Source organism: Vicia villosa, linkage group LG5 (genome assembly GCF_029867415.1).
Source record: "Vicia villosa cultivar HV-30 ecotype Madison, WI linkage group LG5, Vvil1.0, whole genome shotgun sequence".
Taxonomy (NCBI): Eukaryota; Viridiplantae; Streptophyta; class Magnoliopsida; order Fabales; family Fabaceae; genus Vicia; species Vicia villosa.
Window position 1 is genome coordinate 13,397,004 of NC_081184.1, and position 12,675 is coordinate 13,409,678.

At 38.0% G+C, this 12,675-nt stretch overlaps 1 protein-coding gene across 1 annotated transcript; it reads left to right on the forward strand.

The window, feature by feature from the left end:
- The first annotated feature begins 825 nt into the window (after positions 1–825).
- Positions 826–3,863, forward strand: LOC131606301 (receptor-like protein 43). The gene is made up of 2 exons (XM_058878553.1): positions 826–1,318; positions 2,522–3,863. Exons 1-2 carry the CDS (start codon positions 885–887, stop codon positions 3,537–3,539), a joined length of 1,452 nt encoding a protein of 483 aa, XP_058734536.1. The 5' UTR covers positions 826–884; the 3' UTR covers positions 3,540–3,863.
- The last annotated feature ends 8,812 nt before the right edge of the window (positions 3,864–12,675 follow it).

Here is a 12,675-nt window from a genome sequence, read left to right on the forward strand (position 1 = left end):
TTAAATTAACAACTTGCTATAATCTATGTATTAGATATTAACATACTATCGAGTAATGTAGGTTTGTGCAGGAAATTTTATTGAAATATATTTATGTTGTAAGAAAATTTTATCATGTCAATAAATCATAACCGTTAAATTTTTATAAATGTTTGACTTTTTTTTTATTAAATATAAAATAATATTTGTGAATGGTTGAAATGAAAAATATTTTACAAATAATAGAGCATTTCAATTACTCTCTTGTTCAGGTAGTTAGAATTTGATTTTCTCAAGAATGTGGATTCAACATTTATTGTTGATGTGATGAGAACTTAGTTAATAAAATATTTATAAATGTTTTCGGAAATAGGTTTACTCTAAAACAGATGAATCACACTAGAATTAAACTCTTTTAAGCATTATGAAAAACTGTGACCTCTTAAACTATTCAACTTTTGATACATTTTCTACATCAAAACTCATTTGATAGAAGATTATAGTCCGTAAACTAAAATGTCACCCGTTTAATTGAAAATTGATAAACTATTATCTATTATTTTTTGAGTGTTTTTTTCTTCGTTCAATCTGACACATAATAAAGATGATTATACAGACAATTTTGTAATCTATTGTAATTATAAACATAAAATATAAATAATTTTTATATATTAAAAAATACAATATCTAAAAATGAATGTTGCTTATTCAAAGTTTTAATTTTCTTTTTAAAATGTTTCTGTAACAAACAAAAATATCATATTGCCAATGAATGTTGCTTTCTAAATCTACCTGAGTGAACAATTTTCTTTTCTACGAAACTTCCATTAGTATACTTTTCCTGCCTTCAACAACATCTATAAGACTATCACTTCTCACATAACTAAGAGCGAGTTGATATAACAATGAGTACTACATTGCTTTCATTCCTTCTCTCCTACTTCTTCATATATCACACTTTTGCTTCTGCCAAATGTCTCCAAGATCAACAATCATTGTTGCTTCAATTAAAAAACAATTTCACATTTGATCCTCAATTTTCAACGAAACTAAAATTGTGGAATGAAAACACGGCTTGCTGTAATTGGAGTGGTGTAACATGTAACAATGAGGGACATGTTATTGGCCTTGATCTTAGTCAAGAATCAATCTATGGTGGATTTGACGATTCAAGCACTCTTTTTAGTCTCCAATATCTCCAAAAACTGAATTTGGCTTATAACTATTTCAATTCTTCCATACCATCAGGATTCCGCAAGTTGGCGACGTTGAATTATCTGAATTTGTCAAATTCTCACGTTGTGAGGAATATTCCTATGGAGATTTCAAAGCTTACAAGGTTAGTCACTCTTGATCTCTCTTCTTATGATAGATATTCAGAAGAACAAGTGTCGAAAATTTACAACCGAAATCTATCAACATTTCTCCAAAATCTGACCAGTCTTAAACAGCTGTATCTAGATGGTATAAATATATCAGCTATGGGAAAGGAATGGGGAAATGCATTGTTGCCGTTACGTGACCTACAAGAGTTGAGTATGTCTTATTGTGATCTATCAGGACCCCTTGATTCTTCCCTCACAAAACTAGTGAACCTATCCGTCCTTATTCTTAATGGAAACAATTTTTCATCCCGAGTTCCAGAAACATTTGCCAATTTTAAAAAACTGACCACCCTCCGTCTTTATGATTGCAAACTCTATGGATCACTTCCACATTCATTGTCAAACCTCACACACCTTACTTACCTAGGCCTTTCTCGTAATAATTTAAGTGGTCAGATTCCTTTATCTCTTTTTACACTCCTATCAATGGAGGTGATTAACCTTTCCTTTAACAACCTAGTTGGGTCACTAAAGCTAGATGAGGTTTTGAATCTTAGAAATTTATATAGACTTAGCCTTTCTTACAACAACATATCAATCGATGTGAATGTTGCAAATGTTGATTTTTCTTTAATTCCAAACTTTACATATCTAAAACTGGCATCCTGCAACTTGAAATCATTCCCTAGTTTCTTGATAAATCAATCCAGACTAATCTATCTAGACCTTTCAAATAACCAAATCCAAGGAAAAATACCAAATTGGATATGGAAATTGCAATATCTTGAATTACTTAATATTTCTCACAATTTTCTCACTAATTTGGAAGGACCTTTTCAAAGTCTTACTTCCAAATTGGGAAGTCTTGACCTTCACCACAACAAACTGCAGGGGTCAATACCTGCTTTTCCTAAATATGCCTATTTTTTGGACTACTCAAACAATAATTTTTCAACTGTCCCACAATATATTGGTAGTAGTCTATCATCCATGTATTTTCTATCTTTTTCTAACAATAATTTACATGGAAGCATCCCTGATTACTTATGCAATGCTTCCTTACTTCAACTCTTAGATATTTCCTTCAACAACTTTTCTGGAACAATTCCTCCATGTTTAATCACAATGACCAATACCCTTAAAGTATTAAACATGAAACAAAACAATCTCATTGGCCCCATACCAGACACATTTACAAATTCTTGTGCTATAACCAGATTGAACTTCCAAGGAAATCAATTACAAGGGCCAATTCCCAGGTCTCTATTCCACTGCTCATCATTAGAGGTATTGGACATTGGATCAAATCAAATTATTGATCATTTTCCGTGCTTCTTAAATGAAATACCAAAACTTAGTGCCTTGGTTTTGAGGAATAACAGATTTCATGGTTCTATACAATGTTCAGAAAATAAACCTTGGAAGTCGATTCAAATTGTGGACATTGCTTTCAACAACTTCAATGGAAAACTACCTACACAGTATTTTAAAACTTGGGAAAGAATGATATATGATGAAAATGTTGCACATGACATCAACTACAACATGTCACGAGACTACCCATATTATCATGATAGTGTTACAGTTACATGTAAAGGCCAACGACAAGATTTGGTTAAAATTTTAACAATTTTCAAAGCCATTGATTTCTCATTCAATTCTTTTGAAGGCCGAATACCTCTTTCGTTGATGGACTTCAAAGCACTATATGTTTTGAATTTTTCAAACAATGGTCTTACAGGTGAGATCCCATCTTCAATAGGGAACATGAAACAATTAGAGTCATTGGACTTCTCAAATAACTCCTTGTTTGGTGAAATTCCAGTGCAACTATCAAATTTGTCCTTCCTTTCTTATTTGAACCTATCCTTCAATAATTTGGTGGGGAAGATTCCAACAGGTACTCAACTTCAATCATTTCCAACTTCTTCCTTTGAAGGGAATCGTGGACTATATGGTCCTCCATTGGATGAAATTCCAATTGGTGAAACAGAGGACTTGCATCCACAACCAGCATGTGAAAAACTAGCTTGTTCAACAGAGTGGAACTTTTTATGTGTTGAATTTGGATTTGTTTTTGGACTTGGAATGATCATTGGACCTATCATGTTTTGGAAGAAATGGAGGGTGCGATATTGGAAACTTCTAGACAAAATTCTTTGTAGAATTTTTCCTTGGATGCATCTCGAATATGCAACTAAGAGAGGAAAAACGTATACAGTTTTAAGGTGGTAGTGGCATTCATCACAGAATAGTGTGCTATTTAGTAAAGTAGTGTTTTACTATTTTCAATTATGTTGTTCTTTATGTGTACTTGTTTGTGGCTTTGGCTAATATGCATAAGGATTTTCCTTATGCACCATGCATAAGTCTATATAAGTCATTGGATCATGTTTTTAATCCAGTATTGAGTATTGAGTATTGAGTGACGAGTATTGAATATTGAGTATTGATGTCTAGAATTTGATCCAAGGGTCCATAATAATCTATGCACGGTAACTGCACCCCTTGTTTGTGATATGCTCTATAAAATTTGAATTAAATATCGTCCACGTAGATGAGTTCATTTATTTATAACTTTAGATATCATATTCTCAAACATGTTCAACTTCTATGTGTTTTCTATGTGGAATGAGATACTTTATGGTAAACAAATGTTATCTTGCATTCCTTATTTCTTTTAAAACAATATTGATCAATTATTTAACTTTTGTATTATTACAACAACTACTAATGAAAAAGAGAAAAAAATAGACAGGATGTTTGTTTCACTCAAATGATCCTTGTAATGATTAAGAATGTCTGTAGTCTGAGAACGGATATTGGAGACACGATACTGATACTAACACGTGACATCAATAATAAGTTGAAAAAATAAATAAATAAAATGTAATTACAATTGTCGGTGTCGATGTTAGATACTGATCTTACCTGATTAGATGGATCTTTAAGGCCTGCAAGGAACTAGATCTTCGATGAACTGGGGGGTGTACGTGCAAGGTACTCTGATGCCAAAGTAAGAAGACGAGCAACAGAGCACAAGTACAAGATAAAGGTTAGAAGAGAATGAATACATGACCCTCTAGTGAAAGAGGGTATTTATAGCCCCTAGCGTTGGGCCAAGATCTCGCTATTGGACTGGATACCCAGGCCCAATTAGGAGACTTCCAGGATTCCTGGGCAGAAATATTGGAGGTGAGTACGTGGTCTCCGTCCTGGTCAACCACTCCGAGGTTTAAGGGAAACGCGGTCTTTTAGGGACTATGTGGACTCCGTATTATTCGGAGGGTTGGATTTGAAGTAACCCTACGAGGAGGAGGGTCCTCGGCATAAGGCCACGAGGAAGAGGGTCCTCGGTGGAAGAGACGCCCGCTGGGAGCGTGCCTGATAAGCTTAAGTCTTAGACAAGGAGTATCATACGCCGAGCACTGGTTGTAGTGCTTTATCGTCGTCGGGCCCCCGAGGAGCCGGGCACTGTTTGCTTCTTATGGGCTTAGGGATGATTTGGGCCTCCAAACCAAGTGGGCCGAAAGTAGATTGGGCTGACTCTTGACCCAGTCCAGAACAGGAGCCCCCCAAGTCAGAGTTTCCGAGCGGGAAGCTTCGAATTTGTAAATGCTCGTCCCATGCTCCGTTGGTCCCCGTCAGCACGTTGTGCCCGGATGAAGTCGTTCTTGACAGGAATGCATAGGGTCGCGCGTGTATAGCCCTCGCTGACGTGGCAGCTAGTAAACGAGGCAATGATTTTCTAGGGGTAGATGGCGGCGCCTAGGGGGAGGCGTCAACCGGCGTGACATTTCGTATTCCGAGCGTCCCTCTATAAAAGTCTTAAACCCCCTCATTTAGAGTTTTACGCTCTCTGCTTTTACGCTCTCTGGCCCTGACCGATAGCTCTCAAATACTTCTGTCGCTCCTCCAATTTCCAGTGAAGAATCGAGTTTGATATGCTTGAATCATGTCAACATCAGGTAATGTTCCAAATCTGAATTGTGATTTTAAGTGTTTTTGCTGCTTTTATGGGGTCTGGGGACGCTTCCCCGACCCCTTCATCTAATAGATCATCTAAGTCGGCGTTTTATCTTAGAAAAATTAAAGGAGATCTCTATCTGCCCGGGTTATCCAAGCGATGCCCGGAAGATTCTCCATTTGACAGTCAATTTCTTGGGTTTGGCCCGGTATATTCGTGAATTTGGTCGGCACCTTCACCTTTTTCCTCGAGAAATTCCAGATTTTGCTCGAATCATTTATAATTATGCTCGGGAGATTCATGAGTTTCCTCGGCCCCTCCATACCGTGATCGGAGAGTGTATAGTTTTTTATTTCACTAAGTTTCATTGGAAGGGGTTCTCGGGTGGCAAACATGAGTGTCCTCGCCAAGGGTTTGGCCGGGGGCACTGTTGTCCGTCGCTCTACCCTTTCACTTTTGTTGCGATGGAAGGGTAGATTTGATATGTCGTCGAATTCACTTTTTCCTTCTGCATGCAGGTGAATCCAGCTCGGGGGACACGGTTATGAGCACCTCATATGTCGAGCTAGAGAATCTGAATTTTTTCAATGTAGAGGAGGAAAGGATTTCGCATGGGTACGAAGTGGAGGACGATGGGACCCCGATCTTTGATTACGAGTGCGAGGTGGATTTAGGTTGGGTTACCAACGAACCTATGGGGGTGGTTTAACGGTCGCAGAGTCTCTGAACGGGGCCTTCCGGGCGATTGAAGATAGAGGTCCTAGCAATCCTTGCAACTTTGATGTCGGTTGTCAGTCGATAGACGAACGAATTTGTTCTCGTTTTGACGGGGACAACTTTTCTATGTATGAGTACGTCTTTAAGGAGCTTGGTTTCCGGCTTCCTTTCTCCAGTTTCCAGATCTCTTTACTCGTAAACCTTAGCCTGGCGCCGTCCCAACTGCATCCTAACGCCTTTGCCTTTATGCTGGCTTTCGAAATAGTTTGTGATTACCTCAACATCGGCGCTACGACTGTCTTGTTCGGCCGTTGTTTTTGTGTTCAAAGACAAGCGGTTGGGGGACAGTATGGTTGGGTCTCCTTCAAGAATGCCGACCAGAGGCTTTGCAAGATGTACACTTATTCTGTCAAGGACTTCAAAGACCGGTATTATGTGGCCCGTTTGCAGAGACAGACAGCGTACACCTTGCTAACTAAGTTGGTGACGGTACATGATGAGGACGGCAATCCGAAGCGTGATGAGGCCAGGGAGGTGAAAACAAAGTTGTGCAGCATGTTCCCCTTTTTCTGGTGGAAAGGCCATTTCAATGCCCCTCTAAAACATTATGCATGGGAAGACGGGGATTTGGACGAGCAGGACGCGGCGTCCTTCGTGATTTTGTGCAAGTACGTTGACAGCTTTTCTCTAGCTCAGTGGGTGACGAGGAGTGGTGACCCAATCTTGAACGAGAAGGGTGATAAGTGCCAAAATGTAGTTATTTTGTGTATGTAAATAGTGGCACTTATCGATACTTTTTGTTAATACCGTTCGAATAATTCCCCGTTTTGTGTATATTTTGTATCGTTTGTGTTTTAATACGTTTTTATGTAAATATATACCGTTTGATAGTTTTGTTGTCTTTTTGTAGGTATTTTTGGCGTTTCGGAGCCTCAAGGAATAAAGTGTCGAAGACACGGCTGCGGACGCGTTTTTGAAGAAATAAAGTTGCTGTTCAAGTGTAGCTCGCGTCGCGCGCAAGAGCTCGCATCCCATGCTGAAGATGAAAAATAAATAATCCAGGCAGAGTGTTGCTCGCGCCGCGCGCTATGTATCTCGCGTCGCGCGCTAGGGCGGTTTAGTTCATTTAAGTGAGAGCCCGCGTCGCGCGCTCCAGCTCGCGTCGCGCGCTCTGCGATTTTAGTTTTTGTATATATAGTTTAGAACAGATTTTCTAGGGTTTTTTATCACCCATTTCCCCCTTGGAGTGGCTCTGATCCATTTTTTATAGTTTAGAGGTTTAGGAAACACCATTGCATGCTACATCATGTGGATTGATCATGGATTCGTATCGATTGCTTTGACACGGTGAGAGTTCTGGTTCATCTTCTTTCTTCCCTATGTTTCATTTCAATGGTGGGTTTTGTATGTATATTTCTACTCTTCTTGTATGTACATTTGTCGATCTTGGGATCGTTTATATATTCGCTTTATAAATTATCATTGTTGTTGTTCTTGATCTTTTTGCTTAAATGCTCTGGGTTTGTGTTGTCTCAGAAATGGACACCGTAGATCTTGATTAGGAATGATAACCGTTAGTTTCTAGGTTTCAGAAATGGATTTAGGGCTAATGACCGTAATGGGTATCGATTTTAATGCCTCCGTGTTGTTTGTGCCGGTTGAGACATCACTGATGTGAATAGTGCGGTTGTGCTTTCATCGGTGTTTCAGACATGGACACTGATGTGGCGTCAATTGATGCCCGGTGCTTTTGATGCGTATTGTGAGTGTGTTGCGATAAGATCGACCGATTTAAGTATTCGACGGGTAGAACGAAATGCAATTCCATAACTATTTCTCTTAGACTATTAAGAATGTTTAATCGCTTTTATTTACCTTTTCGCACCCGATTCATGAAACTTAGAACGCGAGATAGTCGAACGGCAGTTCTTCTCACCAATCTCTGTGGACACGATAATTCCCGGATAAATATTTCCAAAACTTTTGTTGCTTGCCGCTTTACCGCCACAACAAAATGGCGCCGTTGCCGGGGATTGGTTGAGATTAATCGCATTGCGATGGTTTCTCGTTTTAAGTTTCGTAAATATGTGAATATCGTATATTTTGTGTATAGACTCATACTTGTATATTTTTGTATAGTTATACTTGTTTCGTTTTGTTTGGTGAACTTACTAAACAAGTTGAACTCGGATTAGCTCTTAAATTACATATCTTCACTTTTCAACTTGTTTAGTCAATTTCACCATTCAGTTGTAAATTGGTGTTTTTACACAAACTTGTATATACTTTTGCTTTTGATTCGTTTGTTAAGTGTTTGGGCAGGACGTTTTCTTTAGGTTGCGTTTGAGGCGAAAGCATAAGCGTACCGCGAGGAAGTTTCTTACCATTCACGAGACAATAAAAGGCGTCGAGCTTACGACGTAAAACAAGCGCTTGTTGGGAGGCACCCCAACGGTTTTGTTTTTCTGTTTTTCTGTAAATGAGTATTGTAGGTGTTAAGTGGAGGTTACATTGGAAATGCAGTCTCTGGACTGGTTTTTCATTTTCTAGTGTAGCGCGCGCCGCGCGCTATCCTGCTCGCGTCGCGCGCTGAGTTGCTTTTGGCCAGTGACCTCTTTTTAACGGGTCACTCGGCTCGCCTTTTTCCCACTTACACCAAGGCCTTAAAGTGTAGTATTTTATAGTTTTATTTGTAATTCTTTTGTTTGTGTTTAGATTCAAACTTTGGCCCGTTCGCTTGTGGTCGCAATTGGTAATTCTTCAATTTGGATTGATTCAACATGCCGGTTGTGCGGTAATGATTGATCGAACTTGTACATAGAAAGGTACTCGTTTATCGCTTTCTATAGCATAGCATGTTTAGGAGACTTTTCATTTGTACAAATTTCATATTACTCATTCTTTTTGCATAACTTGCTCATGACTTGAATCACAATTAGTTTTCCCTTTTTACCATAATTGTGAGGTGGCTTTCCATTGTATATTTATGTGAGAGACCGACATTTCTTGTTTTAACTGGATATTATTATGTTTAATCTTTCATTTGTATTGATTTTGTGAATGCACGAAAGTGATCAAGGCACTTGTTTGATTTTGAGCACAACTACCATAGCCAAATATTCAATTCACCTTGTGAGAGTGTGACCATTCGTACCCCCTTTGAGTTTTTTTTTTGTCATTGTCCATTTTGTTTTTGAACTTGTGACATAGTTCACCTTTTTGATGGATTTTGATTATCGTTTTTCTTGCCCTTCACCTATGATGTTTGGTTGGATTTTTACCTTGCCTTAGAAAGTAGGGAGTATTCACTTGATATTATGGTTGAATTCAAGTTGGGGAGAGGATGTTTGCCCATTTATATTGTGGTTGATATGAGGTTGTGAAAAGAAAAAGAAAAGAAAGAAAAAAGTGTGAGAAAGAAAGAAAAGAAAAAGAAAGAAAAAAGAGAAAAAGTTTGAAAAAGAAAAGAACAAAAAGAGTTTATAATAAGATTTGTGTTAATAAGTATTGTGTTTGGTGTGAAACATGTGATGAAGAAGAAGTTTGATTGAAATTTCATTGTTTGAAACTTTGTGTAAGTAATTACTCCCTTAGGTTTAGGCAAGTTTTTGTTTCGAATAGCTTTAGAACTTATCACTTGTTTGTTAACCGAGCCACATTACAACCTTTAAAGCCCTTGTGATTCGTGCTGTTGCATTTTCAATACTATTTTTGGATGAATGCATAATTTTGTCTTTTGTTTGCAAGTTTGTTGGGTGAGTGTTCAAAGTCCTCACCTTTCGGTGTTTTTCATCTACCGATGAGTTTTTGCTAAGCGTGATTCGCGATTGAGCTTGTTTTGTTTTTGAATGTTTTGTATGATTTTGGTACTTAGGATTAGTTTCGTTTTCATGATGTCGTTGTAGGATTGTGGTAAGTGTTGGAGCGGTAGAGCGGCAAGCAACAAAAGATTTGGAAGTATTCATCCGGGATTTATCGTGTCCACAGAGATTGGTGAGAAGAACTGTCGTTCGACTATCTCGCGTTCTAAGTTTCATGATTTGGGTGCGGAAAGTAAATGCGGGAAAAGTAAATAAAAGCAGATAAACAATCTCAATAGTCTAAAAGAAAGAGTTATGGAGTTGTATTTCGTTCTACCCGTCTAATACTTAAATCCGAAGATCTATGCTCGACACTCACAAAACGCATCAACATCACCGGGCATCATTCGAGATGCCACATCGGTGCCCATGTCTGCAACACCGACGAAAGCTCAACCGTACTATTCACATCAGCGATTTCTCCACTAATCAAACAACACGGAGGCATTAGACTCGATACCCATTACGATTGTTAGTCCTAAATCCATGTCTGCAACCCAGAAACTAACAGTTATCATTCCTAATCAAGATCTATGGTGTCCATGTCTGCAACAACACAAATCTAGAGCATTTAAGCAAAAAGATCAAGAACAACAACAATGATGATTTGTAAAGCGAATATAAAAACGATCCCAAGATCCACAAATATACATACAATAAGAGTAGAAATATACATACAACACCCACCATTGGAATGAAACAAAGGGAAGAGAGAAGATGAACCGGAAAGATCTCACCGATACAATGAAATCGAGTCAGATCCATGATCAATCCACATGACGTCGCACCCAATGGTGTTTCCTAAGCCTCTAAACTACCAAAAAAGGATCAGAGCTCAACTTGTCAAGAAGAGGTGATAAAAAACCTAAAAAATCTGTTATTAACTATTTATACAAAACTGAGTTTCGCAGTGGGCGCGACGCGCCCTACTTCAGTGCGACGCGCCCTATATAAATTTACCAAACCGCCCTAGAGCGCGAAGCGCCCTAATCCGGCGCGACGCGCCCTAACTTCTGCCAGACTATGTTCTTCAAACTCAAAGAGGGCGCGACGCGCCCTACAGCGCGCGAAGCGCCCTGCACCAGAACAGCAGAATTATTTTCTCTTTGCTCTCGCAGCCGTGTCTTCGACACTTTATTCCTCAAGGCTCCGAAAACGCAAGAATACCTACAAAAATACAACAAAACTATCAAACGGTATAAAAGTATATGAAAATACAAGTATTCGTAAAGTAAACGTAATTACACAAAAACGGGGGATTATTCAAACGGTATTAACAAAAAGCATTGATAAGTGCCACTATTTACATACACAAAATAACTACAATTTGACACTTAACAACTCTCCCCAACTAGAATCTGTTTGTCCTCAAACAGGGCCAAACACTCAAATCGCAAAAGTAAAAATCCAAAGAATCAAGAATCGACAAGATTTGGAAAAACAAAACAATTGTACGGTTCAAACAAAAACGTACGAACAAAGTAAATACTTACCACTATCCTACCACGACAACATGAAAATGAAATGAATCCTAAGTACAAAAATTCATACAAAACATCCTAAAACAAAACAAACTCAATAATGAATCACGCCTAGGAAAAACTCATCGGTAGATGAAAAACACCGAAAGGTGAGGACTTTGAACACTCATCCAACAATCTTGAAAACAATAGACAAAATTATGCATTCATCAAAAAATAGTATCGAAATTGCAACGGCACGAATCACCAGGGCTTTCAAGGTTGTAATGTGGCTCGGTTAACAAACAAATGATAAGTCCTAAAGCTAATCGAAACAAAAACTTGCCTAAACCTAAGGGAGTAATTACTTCCACAAAGTTTCAAACAATACAATTTCAATCCAACTTTCTTCTTCATCACAAATTGTCAAACCAAAACATAATACTTATTAGCACACTCTTATTCCAAACTCTTTTTGTTCTTTTCTTTTTCAAACTTTTCTCTTTTTTCTTTCTTTTTCTTTTCTTTCTTTCTCACATTTTTTTTCTTTTTCTTTTCTTTTCTTTCCACTACCTCATATCAATCACATCATAAAGAGGCAAACACCTTCTCCCCAACTTGAATTCAACCATAACATAAAGTGAATACTCCCTACTTTCTAAGGCAAGGTAAAAATACAACTAAACATCATAGTTAAGGTCAAGAAAACAAAGATAATCCAAATCCATCAAAAAGGGTGAACTATGTCTCAAGTTCAAAAACAAAATGGACAATGACAAAAAGGCTCAAAGGGATACTAATGGTCACACACTCACAAGGTAAAATGACATTTGGCTTATGGTAGTTGTGCTCAAAATCAAACAAGTGCCTTGATCACTTTCGTGCATTCACAAAATCAACACAGACGAAAGATTAAACATAATAATATCCAGTTAAAACAAGAAATGTCGGTCACTCACATATATACACAATGGAAAGCCACCTCACATTTATGGTAAAAAGGAAAAACTAATTGTGATTCAAGTCATGAGCAAGTTATGCAAAAAGAATGAATAGTATGAAAATTGTACAAATGAAAGGTCTCATAAACATGCTATGCTATAGAAAGCGATAACGAGTACCTTGCAACGGACAAATTTGAACAATCATTACCGCACAACCGGCATGTTGAATCAATCAAAATTGGAGAATTCTCAAATGCGACTCCAAGTAGCCGGGCCAAAATTTGAGTCAAAACACAAACAAAAGAATTAAAAATAAATCGATAAAATACTATACTATAAAAGCCTTGGTGTAAGTGGGAAAAAGGCGAGCCGAGTGACCCGTTAAAAAGAGGTCACTGGCCAAAAGCAACCCAGCGCGCGACG

Coding starts and splice junctions, on each gene's coding strand:
- LOC131606301 (XM_058878553.1), top strand. CDS start 885: ATGAGTACTACATTGCTTTCATTCCTTCTCTCCTACTTCTTCATATAT. Junction 1,319..2,521: donor GAGATTTCAAAGCTTACAAG/GTTAGTCACTCT, acceptor TGCTATAACCAG/ATTGAACTTCCAAGGAAATC.